The sequence below is a fragment of the Hyla sarda genome, chromosome 5 (assembly GCF_029499605.1).
Source record: "Hyla sarda isolate aHylSar1 chromosome 5, aHylSar1.hap1, whole genome shotgun sequence".
Classification (NCBI taxonomy): Eukaryota; Metazoa; Chordata; class Amphibia; order Anura; family Hylidae; genus Hyla; species Hyla sarda.
In genome coordinates, this window is record NC_079193.1 from 112,992,226 (window position 1) to 113,008,452 (window position 16,227).

General features: G+C 43.9%; 1 protein-coding gene across 2 annotated transcripts in view; it reads right to left on the bottom strand.

Annotated features, from left to right (window-relative positions):
* TOPAZ1 (testis and ovary specific TOPAZ 1) overlaps positions 1 to 16,227 on the bottom strand; it is a 326,337-nt gene that overhangs the window by 197,146 nt on the left and 112,964 nt on the right. For both annotated transcript variants that reach the window (XM_056520122.1, XM_056520121.1), the window contains exon 12: positions 2,330 to 2,445. In XM_056520122.1, coding sequence (XP_056376097.1) covers positions 2,330 to 2,445 — 116 coding nt within the window. The remainder of the gene's footprint in view (positions 1 to 2,329; positions 2,446 to 16,227) is intronic.

Below are 16,227 nucleotides of genomic sequence, written 5' to 3' on the forward strand. Positions count from 1 at the left end.
CGATCAAAATAAAAATGGTACAGATTAAAACTTCAGAACACGGCGCAAAAAATTAGCCCTCAAACCACCCTGTACACAAAAAGGTGCAAAATTGAAAGGGTTATGATTTTTAAAAGGTAAGGAGGAAAAAACGAAAGTGTAAAAACAGAAAAATGCTTGGTCCTTAAGGGGTTAAGTACCACCTCACCAGGAAGTACAATTACTTCCGGCGTTGTTAAGGGGTTAACCTTTTAAGGACTCAGGGCGTACCTGTACGCCCTGAGCCTGGTCCCAGTGTGAAAAACGGGGTCACGCCGTGACCCCGCATCACACCGGGTCGGTCCTGGCTGCTAACGATAGCCGGGACCCTGGGCTTACAGCGTGCGGCACCGATCGTTAAGCCGCGCACTGTTAACCCTTCAGACGCAGCGATCTAAGTTGACCGCCGCGTCTGAAAACGAAAGTAAACGCTTCCCGGCAGCTCAGTCGGGCTGATCGGGACATCGTGATAAAATCGAGATGTTCCGATCAGCTGGGACGCAGGCGGAGGTCTCCTTACCTCTCTCCACGGCGTCCGATCGTCGATTGATTGCTCCAAGCCTGAGCTACAGGCTTGAGCAATCAAGCCCCTATCTGACTGATCCGTGCAAAGCTATGGCTTTGCAGGGATCAGCATAGGAGATCAGTGTGTGCATTGCTATAGCTCCATATGGAAGCTATAGCACTGCAAAAAAAAAGTGAAAAAAAAAAGTTCAAGGTCATTTAACCCCTTCCCTAATAAAAGTTTGAATCACCCCCCTTTTCCCATAAAAAAACTGTGTAAATAAAAATAAAAATTAACATATGTGGTATCGCCGCGTGCGTAAATGTCCGAACTATAAAATTATATAATTAATTAAACTGCACGGTCAATGACGTACGCGCAAAAAAATTCAAAAGTCCAAAATAGCTTATTTTTGGTCACTTTTAATATCATAAAGAAATGACTAATGTCACTTCAAAGTAGAATTGGTGGCACAAAAAATAAGCCATCATATGAATTTTTAGGTGCAAAATTGAAAGTGTTATGATTTTTAGAAGGTGATGAGGAAAAAATTTAAATACAAAAACGCTTAAAGGGGTACTCCGCCCCTAGACATCTTATCCCCTATCCAAAGGATAGGGGATAAGATGTCAGATCGCCACGGTCACGCTGCTGGGGAGCCCCGGGATTGCCACTGCGGCACCCCGCTGTCATTACTGCACAAAGCGAGTTCGCTCTGTGCGTAATGACGGGCGATACAAGTCAACAGCAGGGGCGTGACGACTGCCACGCCCCCTCCCATAGACTCGTATTGAAAAGGGCGGAGCCGTGACGTAACGATGCTCCGGACGCTGTACTGCCGGTCATTACGTGCAGAGCGAAGTCGCTGTGTGCAGTAATGACAGCGGGTGCCGCAGCGGCAATCCCGGGGGTCCCCAGCAGCGGGACCGCGGCGATCTGACATCTTATCCCCTATCCTTTGGATAGGGGATAAGATGTCTAGGGGCGGAGTACCCCTTTAAGGGGTTAATATTAGTAATTTCCTATTTTTAAAACTTTTTGTTTGTTTGTTTTGTTTTTTTAAGGTGCACATTATGTCCCCCCAGGGAAATTAAACATGTGATTGCTCAACTTCTGCTACAATACGCAGCAATACTACTGTATTGCAGTGTACTGCCATTCAGAAGAACACCCTGCTAGAAGAGTACAATCACTGTAGGCCGGAAGGTATTTATTAGACCCCCAGATGCCATGACAACATAAAGACATATGCACTGCTGCTACATTCATCCATACATACATACATACATACATGTACTCTGCTATCTTCATCAAGCCCATAGAGCTGAATAAAGTGACAAAGTACATGTCTGACCACTGCTTAAATCAATCAGGACAGCAGGGGACTCTCAATGATCAGATACTCCTCACCTATCCTCTTGAAAAGATACTCCTTACCTATCCTGCTGATAGATCATGAGTGCTGTTTATGGGAAATCCACATAAAAGTTATGATTTTAAAACAATGTAAATGATAATCATAAAGCAACCCCACTATTTTAGGAATCAAAATATATAGCAATTCTCTTTCCTGGAGTTTTTAGACTCTTGCACCCCATCATAAACGCAACCCAAACAGAAGCTGTCCCAAAGAAAGGTAGTTCCAAATAAAATGTAAAGTTTCTCATTACATATAAAACTCAATTATTGTTTACTGAACTGTTGAAAATAAAATAATAAGAATATAGGACAATAAAATGCATGCTTCCATTTTGGTGCATGTCTGAGGATGACACACTGGCAAATACATGTAATAAGATTTCTAACCTTGATTTCATGGACAGAAGGATGTTGATGTGATTCTGTGAGGCATTGGATTCACGCAATATTGTTATTATATGGCTGATTTCCACAGTACTAACATTCATTCCATTATGTATAAACTATGGGAGGAAAAAGAAATGGAAAAATTCACCAACAAATAACCAGTAGCTGCATTTTTTTAACAATACAATGTAATAGCCATTTAATATATATTGGTGGCATTAGTTTACTTTATTTCTCAGTATCACATTACCTCAGTGGGTTTGGACAATGAGGCAGCATGCTCCAGTGTGTAACAATCTATGTGATGTAGACTGAACTCACACCATCCTGTTCATAGAGTTCTAGCAAAAACGGTGCAGACCCCTGAGGAACATAAGTACTGTATGCTTTTAGGAATTAAAGGGGTATTCCAGGCCAAAACTTATTTTTTTAAATATCAACTGGCTCCGGAAAGTTAAACAGATTTGTAAATTACTTCTATTAAAAAATCTTAATCCTTCCAATAGTTATTAGCTTCTAAAGTTGAGTTGCTGTTTTCTATCTAACTGCTTTCTGATGACTCCCGTCCCAGGAGCTGTGCAGCTCCTATGGGGATATTTTCCCATCATGCACAGCTCCCGGGACGTGACATCATCATTGAGCAGTTAGACAGAAAACTTCAGAAGCTAATAACTATTAAAAGGATTAAGATTTTTTAATAGAAGTAATTTCCAAATCTGTTTAACTTTCCGGAGCCAGTTGATATATAAAAAAAAAAGTTTTTGCCTGGAATACCCCTTTAAATGTTTTGAAGTAGTAAGGGCTGAAATCAGATGTGATGTGAATGAGTCTGTGAGAACAATGACAGGTATGTTACGGCTGCACACAGCACTGATTTAGGAGGCTGGTCTACTTGAGCATCATATACCATGGGGGATTTTACATGAATTTCAAAATTATAATAAAAATCAAGTGTTGGAGTGCATTAGGGATCGACCGATTATCGGTATGGACGATATTATCGGCCGATAATCACGATTTTGGGCATGATCGGTATCCGCAATTACCTTGCCGATAAGCCGATAATGCCCCGCCCCCCGCACCGCCCCGCGAACGACCCCCCCCGCACCGCCCCCCCCACCCCCCCGACCCACCGCACAGCGTCGCACCCCCCACCATAGTGCTGGGCGGTATACCGGTATGGATTTTTGCCCATACCGCTATACCGGTCGGGGCCCTCCCCCACCCTCCGAGTCAATAAAAAAAAATTAAACTTACCCGTAATGGGGGTGGTCTGGGCCATCCACCCTTCCTTCCTGTAGTGTCCAGTGGCACTCCGGGTGGAGGGTGAACCGGTCTGGGCTGTCCTTTTCCGGGGGTCATCATCTCCACTCCGGACAGGCTCCGGCCTAGTACGCTGCATAGACGCCGCTACGCCGTGACGTCAGGTGCGTCGCTGCGCACGGACGTCACTGCGCAGCGGCGTCTATGCAGCATACTAGGCCGGAGCCTGCCCGGAGTGGAGAAGATGACCCCCAGAGAAGGACAGCCCGGACCGGTTCACCCTCCACCCGGAATGCCGCCGGACACTACAGGAAGGAAGGATGGATGGCCCGGACCACCCTGACAGGTAGGGGGAGAGAAGCAGGTGGTGGCGCCGGCGGCCCCTATGGCACCGCAAAAGCCACTGCAGTGCATTGATTTAAAGCGCCCGCTTTAAATCAATGATCTGCAGCAGTGTCGAGGGGGGATAAATAGCCGATAACTTATACCGGAATATCGGTATAAGTTATCGGCTATCGGCCCTAACCTCCACCGATTATCTGTATCGGTATTGGCCCTAAAAAAAACCATATCGGTCGATCCCTAGAGTGCATGTGCATAAATTTACTGTAAAACCCCTAACAAAGATCTGATACAACCAGTTCCCTTCACAACTCATATTTGCAAGTCACCTAATTAGTAAATACCTGTCTGTAATTTAATCTAAGCAGAAAAACTCTGAGGGGGAGATTTATCTAACTGTGTGAGAGAAAAAAAAGAGATTTTCCCACAACAACCAATCACAGCTCAGGTTTCACTTTACCTCAGCTTATTAGCTAAGCTGTGATTGGTTGCTGTGGGAAAATCTCTCTATTTTTTCTCTCACACAGTTTGATAAATCTGGGCCTGAGGCCCTCACAGAACAGGTGTATTAGTAGAGCATTACTGAACAAACAGCTTAATGAAGACCAAAAAGCTTACCAAACAGGACAGAGCTAAAGTTATGGAAAAGCATAAGGTAGTGTTAGGTTTTAAATAAAAATAAATAAATTCCCATGCTTTGAACATCTCAAAGTGCATCATACAATACATTATGAGAAAATTAAAGAAAATGGGACACCCACAAACCTACAAAGACAAGTAACAAAAGAAATAATGGTTCTCCAGCTCCCAGATAAACAATACAAAAAACTTTCATTAATCCATAATAAAATTAGAACAAAAAAAAAAGAATGACAGTTTCAAGAAACCCAAACGAAACTCTGATGTGTTTTGATCTTTTAATAGACTTTTTTTAATGGCATACACATTATAAATTATAAACATGCTTATGCATCTGTAAATGAAAGCTGCAATTAGAGTTAAGCGAACTTACAGTAAATTTGATTAGTCACGAACTTCTCGGCTCGGCAGTTGATGACTTATCCTGCATAAATTAGTTCAGCTTTCAGGTGCTCCTGTGGGCTGGAAAAGGTGGATACAGTCCTAGGAGACTCTTTCCTAGGACTGTATCCACCTTTTCCAGCCCCCCGGAGCACCTGAAAGCTGAACTAATGTATGCAGGATAAGTCATCAACTGCTGAGCCGAGAAGTTCGAGACAAATCGAATTTACTGTAAGTTCGCTCATCTCTAGCTGCAATATTAAAGCACCCTAAATATTTCAGCAACACATCACAATAATGCAAAGAGATAAAAGAGAACATGGATCCTGAATGTATACACAGAGATCCCTCAACTTACAATGGCCTCAACATACAATGTTCTTTTCTGGACCATTGTAACTTGAAACCAGACTAAAACAACGCTAGGGACAGTGCAGATCTGCGAAACATGTCAATGACTGGAAGAACTGACCAATCATTATGGGCTTTCACTGGCAAAACCCCTGTATTCCTGAAGTGTATGCACTGAATTCCTGTCTGGTAGCACTTCCCTACAGTACAGGGAGGTATTACATGTTCTGTACTACTCTTTACCTGTGCCACAGTTTGGTGCACCTTTGGACACCAAGTAAGGGCGACTCCATTCTTCTTTTTTTAAGGCATTGCGTGTACTATACAGGACCCTGAAGAAGCTCCTGTCCTCTACATAGACCGTTATTTATTTTTGTTTTTTTCCAACTGTAAATTTTTATTATATTCATACAGAAAAATACAAACCAGTAGGAATAATTGGGGTGATGTACCCCCTCAGTAGTAGAGAAGTGCAAGTAAGTAATAATCCAAAGCATAACAATCAAGTCAGGTAATCACAACTGTGACACAGTAATGCAATAGTTAACAACCGCACATTTGGATCAAGTAGTCCTAGACATGAGGGGGGGAGGGTAGAGAGGGTGACTATGACAACAATATCAAACAGAAGGGCGAGGGAACAGAAAAGGAAACGTACAGAGAAGTAAGAAAGTGGGGTGAGAAGCAGGAAGAGAGGAAAAGGTCCAAAAGGAGTGAAGAGATCAAGGAGGTTGCCTGTCCGTGAATCTGTCCCAAGGATCCCATACCGAAAGAAATTGTGGGATAGTGTTATTCAAAGAGGCAGTAATAGATTCCATTGAGCGAATTTCACGGACCCGGGCCAGGAGTTCACCCTCATCTTTTTCCAATGTTTTGCAATGAGAGTTTTTGCTGCCAGGACGATGTGTAGAAATAACTTAAATGGCCGACCAGTCAAGGCCCTAGTTGACAAATGTAAGAGATAGATTAAAGGGTCTAGTGGCACCCCAACTCCCAATATGTCACGGATAAGCCGCTGCACCATTACCCAAAATTGAGAAATCAGCGGACAGGACCAGAATATATGGTAAGTGTCCCACACCACATCGCCAACATTGCGGGGGGATATCAGGGTTCAATTTGTTGAGGAGGACAGGGGTATGGTACCAACCCATAAGCATTTTGTATTGTGTCTCTTTATAAGCTGTACATATGGAGGCCCGAGAAGCCCTATCCCAAATTACCCTCCACTGTGGGATCGAAATAGAAGTGTTAAGGACTTCCTCCCAACGACCCATATAATGGTGGGACGGGAGGGTTCCGTCCACAGGGGAGATTAAAAGGGAGTAAATACTCGAGAGCAGTCGCTTCGTCTGTGGCCCACTCCTACACAACCTCTCAAAACTCGTAAGGAGCGATACCATAAGCGAGCCCCTCTGAGAGGATAGGTAATGTCGGAGCTGAGTATAGTGAGTGAACGCAGAGGCAGGGAGTTCCCAACGAGATTTCAGGTCGTCAAAAGACAGAAGAGTCCGAGTAATAGGATTTACCACATCAGCCCAGCAGAATAAACCTCTCGAGCCCCATTCCCGAACCATAAGTGAGGTGCTTCCAGGAGGGAAGTCAGGGTGGTAGAGAAAAGACTGCATTGGGGAGAAAGAGGACAGGAGTCGGAATCGTCTGGAGCAATAAGTCCAGACGTATCTCGTGAAAGACATAGGACCTAAAAGGGTGCATGCAGGGGACGGAAGCGGGAAGGACCATAGGAAAGAATTAGGATGGACAGGCGCCAACCATAGTTTTTCAAGCTCCAGCCATTTACTATAAGCAAAGTGAGTAGACCATGCAGCTAGGTGACGGAGGTGTGCGGCCCAATAATATTTTGTGACATCCGGGACCCCCAGACCTCCAGAAACACTGTTCGCCATCATGACCGTCATAGGGAGCCTATGTCTTTTAGCGTCCCAAATGAACCGAAAAATAGCTGACTTAAAGGACAGTAGCGTAGCTAATGGAACCCGTACCGGTAACGTTTCGAAAAAGTAAAGTAATTTAGGAAGGATGGTCATTTTGACCGCAGCAATTCGCCCGAAAAAGGATATGTATTGCGATCATAGACCGTTATTTACAGCTTTCAGAAGCTCTTTCTTACTTTTATATGTAAGGACTTGCTTTATCTATATTAGATATCTACCTATTTTTCTTACTTTTTCCTATTTTGGATGACATTTTGGTGGCTTCAGAACCAATTATCAGGTATCCATAGAGTTATGGTCTCAACATACAATGATTTCAACATACAATGGTCGTCCATGAACCAATTACAGGTGAAACTCCAAAAAATTTGAACGTTGTGCAAAAGTTCATTTATTTCAGTAATGCAACACGTCTGCGGAAAGGAGCATGAAGTGCTCCAAAATCTCCTGGAAAACAGATGTGTTGACCCTGGACTTAATGAAGCACAGTGGACCAACACAAGTAGATGACATGGCTCCCCATATCATATAATATATTGGGGATTTGGGGTTCTCATGAGCTGTAAGCCAGAATCACCACAATTATGAAAAATCCTGGCTTGAACTATCTTGATTTGCATGTAATGAGTCTCTCTCATATATTAGTTTCACCGTTTAAGATGCACTGCTGAAATAAACTTTTGCACGATATTCTAATTTTTCGAGTTTCACTTATAACATTGTAACTTGAGGGAACACTGTATCTAGATTAGTGAGCATTATAACAAGAAATAAAAACCACAGTGAAACTATGTAGGAGGAGATGGAAGTCAAATAAGAGATATAAGATAAATTGTTATGATAGTTGAGGCTGGTATTGAACGAGTACCGTATTTATCGGCGTATAACATGCACTTTTTGGGCAAAAATTTTTAGCCTAAAGTCTATGTGCGTGTTATACACCGATACACCCACAGGAAATGCAGGGGGAGAGAGGCCGTCGCTGTCTGCTTCTATCCCCCTGCCTTTCCTGGGGTCTAGAGCCCTGCTGCCGGCCCTTCTCTCCCCCTGGCTATCGGCGACGCTGCCCGTTCTGTCCCCCTGACTATCGGTGCCCCATTGCCGGCGCCGATAGCAAGGGGGAGAGAAGCGGCGCCGACAGCCAGGGGGAGAGAAGGGGCAGCGGCACCCATTGCCGGCGCCGCTGCCCCGTTGCCTTCCCCCATCACCTGTTGCATAATTACCTGTTGCCGGGGGAGAGAAGGGCCGGCAGCAGGGCTCTAGACCCCAGGAAAGGTAGGGGGAGAGAAGCCGGCAGCGACAGCCTCTCTCCCCCTGCCTTTCCTGGGGGTGTATCGGGGTATACACGCGCACACACGCACCCTCATTTTACCATGGAGATTTGGGTAAAAAACTTTTTCTACCCAAATATCCTTGGTAAAATCAGGGTGCATGTTATAGGCCGGTGCGTAGTATACCCCGATAAATATATCCTCCACAAATGGGAGGAGATTGGGGTAAGGCAGTATTTATACAGGAGGCCTATTGAATTCTGCATCTGGATACACAGTCGCAACTGGGAATTATAGGCCTGTTAGTTTCAACTTTGTTGTTAGTAAATTGTTTACAGGTTTATTGAAATATGCTTTTGTGATGTATCTCAACGAAAATAACTGTATGACTTCAGTGATGTGAATTTCTATTCACATCACTGGCAGTCCTGGAGTTCAGAGCAGAGATACGAGCGCTGTAGAGTGCCGCTGCACATCTATGCAATATAAAGGACGATGGCATCGGGTGTCAGGAATGACACCCGGGGAAATCTGTCTATTAGTACAGTTACTACTACTGTCTGTTCCATGCTGGGAGTAGTAGTACTACCTAAAAAAATATTTTAAAAAAATTAAAAAGTAAAAAGTAAAAAAAAAAAAAAAAAAAAAAACACACCCTTATTAAATCACATAATTAAAGCACATTACTATTAAAAAAAGTTTAACAAAATTAGAAAAAATATATGTTTTCCAATTAAATGGCCCATTTTTAATATTGCCAACTTAATTTTTAGGTCCCTGCCCACCCACATAAATTGGTCCCTGTTTAACCCCTTAAGGACTGGGTATGCCCCTGGGAATTTCGGACCCCCCCCCCCCCCCCCCCTCTAGGGATGCATGTTGAAATCATTTAGCAAGCATGGCGGCACATCGCCGATGGGGGCACTCCCATGTCGGCGATCGCCGCAAATGGCTGGTCAATTCAGACCGGCAATCTGCGGCGATTCCGGGTCAAACGCGTCTCCGGTGACCCGGAAAATAAGGGGGATCATGGGTGTCCAAGACACCCCCGATCCCCCTTGAGGGATAGGAGTGAGGAGGCAGGGGTGCCACCCCTCCTATCCCTGCTATTGGTCGGTCAGAAGCGACCGACCAAAAGCAGATCAGGGGCAGGGGGGTAAAGTTAGGTTCCCCGGTTCTGCCCACCCACAGTAGTCTGGGCAGAACGGGGGAACCGAAGGTGACCGGTGCCGGAGGTCACTAACCATCGGCGGCGGGTGGCGATGAAGTGAAGCTGGCTCCCTGCTGCAGACTACGGAAGTCGGTGAGTTGCCCAGCAACATCTTGAGGGCTACAGTTTGAAACCACCGCACAATGGTCTCTAAACTGTAGCTCTCCAGATGTTGCAAAACTACAACTCCCAGCATGCTCAGACAGCTGTTTGCTGCCTGGGCATGCTGGGATTTGTAGTTTCGCAACATCTGGGGGGCCACAGTGCATTGGTTTCTAAACCGTGGCCCTCTAAATCTTGCAAAACTACAACTCCCAGCATGCACAAACAGTCTCGGAATTCTGGGAGTTGTAGTTGCGTACCTCCAGTTGTTGTATAACTACATCTCCCAGCAAGCCCTTCGGCAATCACAGGGGTGTGGAAATTTTATAAAAAACTACTTGTCCACGGGACTAAAATGGAGCAAAATCTACTTGTCCCTCATGACGATCCACTTGTCCGGCCAATTTTCGCTTTTACACTCTCGTTTTTTCCTCCTCGCCCTATAATAGCCATAACTACCTACTATAATGATACCTTTTAATTTTTCAATAACATATTCTCTGAACCAAAAAAAAAAAAATAATATATATATATATATATATATATATATATTAAAGGAGTAGTCCAGTGGTGACTCAGTGGTTTACAACTTATCCCCTATCTTAAGGATAGGGGATAAGTTGCAGATCGCGGGGGGTCCGACCCCTGGGGCCCCCGCGATCTCCTGTACGGAGCCCCGACAGCCCGCGGGAAGGGGGCGTGTCGACCTCCGCACGAAGAGGCTGCCGACACGCCCCCTCAATACAACTCTATGGCAGAGCCGAAGCGCTGCCTTCGGCAATCTCCGGCTCTGCCATTGAGATATATTGAGGGGGCGTGTCGGCCGCCGCCTCGTGCGGGGTCGACACCCGCTATCTCGGCGGAGAGCCGGGGCCCCGTACAGAGAGATCGCGGGGGGCCCCAGCGGTCGGACCCCCCCGCGATCTCAAACTTATCCCCTATCCTTAGGATAGGGGATACGTTTTTCACCACTGGACTACCCCTTTAAGGGAAGTGAAATTGAAATAGTAAAAGATAATTTTGCAGATTTGGTGGTTTTCTTTTCTACGCCATTTACCTTGTGGTCAGATAACATGTTAGTTTTATACTTTAGGCACCTGATTACAGCAATACCAGATTTGTATCGTTTACGTCATGTTTTACTAATTCTGAACTTTTTCAAATTTTTTTAATTGCCATTTTTTAACCCCTGTAGCTTTATTTTTTTCCGCATACCAGGCTGTATGAGGGCTCATTTTTTGCGCCATAATCTGCTTTTTGTATCGGTACCATCTTGGTATTGATCTGACTTTTGAATCGCTTTTTAACTTTTTTTTCTGGGATATTATAAAAATTGCAAATCTGTGGTTTGGTATTTTTTTTTACATTTACTGTACGGGATACATAATGTTATATTTTAATAGGTTGTACAATTACGCACAAAGTGATATCAAATATGTTTATTTTTATTATGTTTGCATGTTTTTATATAGGAAAAGGGAGTGATTTGAACTTTTAACATGGAAGGGGTTAATGCAGCAGTCTTCAAACTGTGGCCCTCCAGCCAAGGGCTGTCTTGGCATGCTGGGAATTGTAGTTTTGTAACATCTGGAGGGGCACAGTTTGAAGACCACTAGGTTAATGTGTGTCTTTCAAACTTTTATTAAAACTTTATTTTATTTTATTTATTTATTTTTTTACACTTCATTACACTTATAGGAGGAATCATTAGATTCGTCAGACAGATGAATAGATTCTATTGAACTCTATTAATCTGTGTGCTCTGTGATCCATTGATAGAGCCTGGTTCAGCCAGGCTCTATCAATGACAGAGCCATGACAGAGCCGGGACAGGAGGAAGCAGAGGTAAGTCCTCCGGCTACCTCCCCATAGTGGATCGCCCCCCTGCGATCGCGCTGCGGGGGGGGGGGGGCGATCCACCCCACTAGCCCACCAGGGAGCATTCACATGTCCCTTTAGACGCCGCTGTCAGCTTTGACAGCGGCGATCTAAAGGGTTAATAGCCAGCCGCGGCGATCGCCGCATGCTGGCTATTAGCGGCGGCCCCCGGCTACTGAGAACAGTCGGGGGCTGCAGAGTATGGAGCAGGCAGGAATCCGGAGCCCGCTCTATACATACTGCTGAGCGCCGCATGCATCTCCCCGTGCAGACGTGCCTCCTCTTCTCAGCTCTCCGAAGCTACAGCTGGGGGGAGTGAAGGCAGAGGACGCAGGTCTGCACGGGGAGCAAGAAGCCACGCCCCCCTCATCTCCCCCCACACGTCTGCAGAGCAGGGGAGAGAAGACAAATACACAACTTTTCATCTCCCCTGCTCTGCTTCGGAGGACACAGGCTGCAGAGTATGGAGCGGGCAGGAGTCGGGTGCCCGCTCCATACAGACTGCAGATCGCCGCCGCACTTGTCAGGTCCGGCCCTGCTTGCCCGAAGCCGGGCTAAGGGCCGGACAAATTCACCCGCTCGGCGCCCAAAACTGCTAGTCCCGGGCGTCGGGCGATAGAAATTCCACATCCCTGAATCAGTACATGTAGTTGTAGTTTTGCAACAGCTGGAAGCACTCTGGTTGGAAAATACTGAGTTAGGTAACAGAACCTAACTGAAGGTTTTCCAACCAGTGTGCCTCCAGCTGTTGCAAAAGTACAACTCACAGCATGCATGGTCTGTCAGTGCATGCTGGGAGTTGTAGTTTAGCCACCCCCCCCCCCCATGTAAATGTACAGAGTACATTCACACGGGCGGGTTTACAGTGAGTTTCCTGCTTCAAGTTTGAGCTACGGCAAATTTTCCGTCGCAGCTCAAACTCCTGGCGGGAAACTCACTGTAAACCCCTGCATGTGTGAATGTACCCTAAAAACACCACATTAACACATAATAAAGGGTAAAACACTACACATACACCCCCTTACACTGCCCCCCCCCCCCCCCCCATAAAAATGAAAAACAGTGTTTCCAAAATGGAGCCTAAAGCTGTTGGAGCAACAGCTGGAGGCACCCTGTTTAGGAATCACTGGCATAGAATACCCTTATGTCCCCCCTATGCAATCCCTAATTTAGTCCTCAAATGCGCATGGTGCTCTCTCACTTCGGAGCCCTGTCTTATTTCAAGGAAATCATTTAGGGCCACATATGGGGCCCTAAACGATTGCACTACAATTGCACTACAAATTTTTTTTTGGGGGGGGGGGGGGGGGGGGGGGCTTTTTCTCATTTACCCCTTATGAAAAGTAAAAGTGTGGGTCTACAACAGCCTGTAAGTGTAAAAAAATTTACACTAACATGCTGGTGTTGCCCCATACTTTTTATTTTCACAAGAGGTAAAAGGAAAAAAAAAGACCCCCAAAATTTGTAACGCGGGATACCCCATATGTGGAAGTAAAATGCTCTGCAGATGTACAACAAGGCTCAGGAGCGACAGTGCACTATGTACATTTGAGGCCTGAATTGGTGATTTGCACAGGGTTGGCTGATTTTAAAGCAGTTTTGACAAACGCAAAAAAATAAACAACCACGTGAGACCCCCATTTTGTAAACTACACCCCACAGATGATTGACACATTTTCGTTAAAGTTGGAAAATGAAAAAAAAAAATAATAATTTTACTAAAATGCTGGTGTTACCCTAAATTTTTCATTTTCACAAAATTTGTAACCCCATTTCTTCTGAGTAAGAACATACCCCGTATGTTGATTTAAAGTGCTCTGCGAGCAAACTACAATGCTCAGAAAAGAAGGAGCACCATTGGGCTTTTGGATACATAATTTGTCCGGAATTGAAGACCATGTGTGTTTACAAAGCCCCCACATAGTGCCAGAACAATGAACCCCCCTCCCACACACACACTTGACACCATTTTGGAAACTACATCCCTCATGGAATGTTATAAGGGGTACAGTGAGAATTTACGCCCCACAGGTATCTGAAAGATTTTTGGAACAGTGGTCCGTGAAAATGAAAAATGTAATTTTTCATTTGCACAGCCCACTGTTCCAAAGAACTGTCAAATGCCAGTGAGGTGTAAATACTTACTGCACCCCTTATTAAATTCTGTGAAGTGTGTAGTTTTCAAAATGGGGTCACATGCTCGGGGGGGTCCACTGTTCTGGCACCACGGGGGGGCTTTGTAAATGCCCATGGCCCCCAACTTCCATACAAATTCTCTCTTCAAAAGCCCAATGGCGCTCCTTCTCTTCTGAGCATTGTAGTGCGGCAGCAGAGCACTTGACATCCAGACATGGGGTATTTCCATACTCAGAAGAAATGGGGTTATAAATTTTAAGGGGCATTTTCTCCTAATACCCCTTGTAAGAATGGAAAATTATGGGAAAAAGCAGCATTTTAGTGAAAAATAATTTTTTTCCATTTACACATCCAACTTTAACGAAAAGTCATCAAACACCTGTGGGGTGTTAAGGCTCACTGTACCACTTTTTGAAGATTTAGCATTTTCTCCTTCACATTGCTGCTATTCCTGTGAAAAACTTTCTGAATGTCCTTTTGACTACTTTGAGGGGAGCAATTTTTATAATGGGGTAATTTATGGGGTATTTCTAAAATAAAAGCCCCTCAAATCTACTTCAAAACTGAACTGGTCCCTGAAAAATTCAGATTTAGACATTTTCGTGAAAAATTGGAAAATTGATGCTGAATTTTTAAGCCCTCTGATGTCTTCCAAAAGTAAAAACATGTCAACGTTATGATGCAATCATAAAGTAGACATGTTGTATATGTGAATCAATATATAATTTATTTGGAATTTCCTTTTTCCTTACAAGCAGGGAGCTTCAAAGTTAGAAAAATTTTAAATTTTCTAAATTTTCATGAAATTTGGGGGTTTTTCACCAAGAAAGAATGCAAGTAACAACAAAAATTTTCCACTATAATAAAGTAGAATATGTCATGAAAAACAGTCTTGGAATCAGAATAAATAGTAAAAGCATCCCAGAGTTATTAATGCATAAAGTGACAGTGGTCAGAATGGCAAAAAAGGCTCCGTCCTTAAGGTGAAAAATGGCTCAGTCCTTAAGGGGTTAAAATAAATAAAAATGTAGTTCTAAAAATATAAATTTCATTAAATGCAATTTCTTCCATCACTACCCAACACAATTCTTTAATAAAAAATTAAAAAATAAAATAAAATAAAAAAAGATAAAAACGCCAAAAGGGGCAAAAGTGTAATTTCCACACAAAGGCAAAAACGGCAGAAAAAAATGCATGAAAAAAAATGCTAGACGCAGGAAAATGCCGTGGCATTTTTCTGCCTTTTTTTATAGCATTTTTTTTTGGGACCAAAAGAAAAACCAAGTGGAAACTTAGCCTCATGCAGGTTAGAAATAGAGACTTCCTTTTCTGGAAGTCTCCACGACAACACCTAAGAGATTATCTCCTCCTCCTGATTGGGACAGGAAAAAACACTAAGAGGTTAAATTCCCCACCCCTTCCTGTCCACACCAGTGTATTTATAAAGAACACAGAAAGGAAAGGAAAAAAGGGCACCAAAACACTACAATAAAAAACCAAAGGGTGGGATGTATGGGTGCTGTCGTGGAGACTTCCAGAAAAGGAATTATCGGTGAGTATAATTCACCCTTCCCCCCCCACGTCTCCACGACAGCACTCATGAGAAATACCAAAAAATTTATTAGGGAGGGACTACAGCACTGAGAACTTTACGTCCAAAGGCCATATCCTCAGAAGACAAGATCTGAACTCTATAATGTCTGGAAAAAGTATGAAGGTTTTTCCAAGTGGCCGCTTTGCAAATCCGTTCTACAGAAGCTCCGTCTCTCTCTGCCCATGATGAGGAAATTTCTCTAGTAGAATGGGCCTTCAATTGTATAGGAAGGGCTTTACCTCTGGCCACATAAGCCTCTGAAATTGCGGTCTTAATCCATCTGGCTATAGAACTCCTATAGGCTTTCTTGCCTCTACTAGGGCCAGCAAACAGAATAAACAGATAGTCATCCTTCCTCCACTGACTAGTTCTTTCAATGTAGATGAGGACAGCTCTTCTAAAATCCAAAAGACTATATGATTTTTCTAAGTAATTTATTAGATCTGAACAGAAGGATGGAATCACAATATCCTGTGATCTATGAAAGGTAGAGACAACTTTAGGGAGGAAGTTAAGATCAAGCTTAAAAATTATTATATCATCCAAAATTCTGATAAGGCTCTCGGATAGAAAGAGCCTGAATTTCACTTACTCTCCTAGCTGTAGTGATGGTGATTAAAAATATAGTTTTGAGAGTCAAAAATTTTTCAGAAATAGAATCCAGGGGCTCAAAGGGATTCAAAAGAAGCGCCGCTAGAACTGTATTTAAATTCCACTGAGGACAGATATTTAAAGTCTTAGGTCTGAGTCAGCTGGACGCTTTAATAAATCTTGAA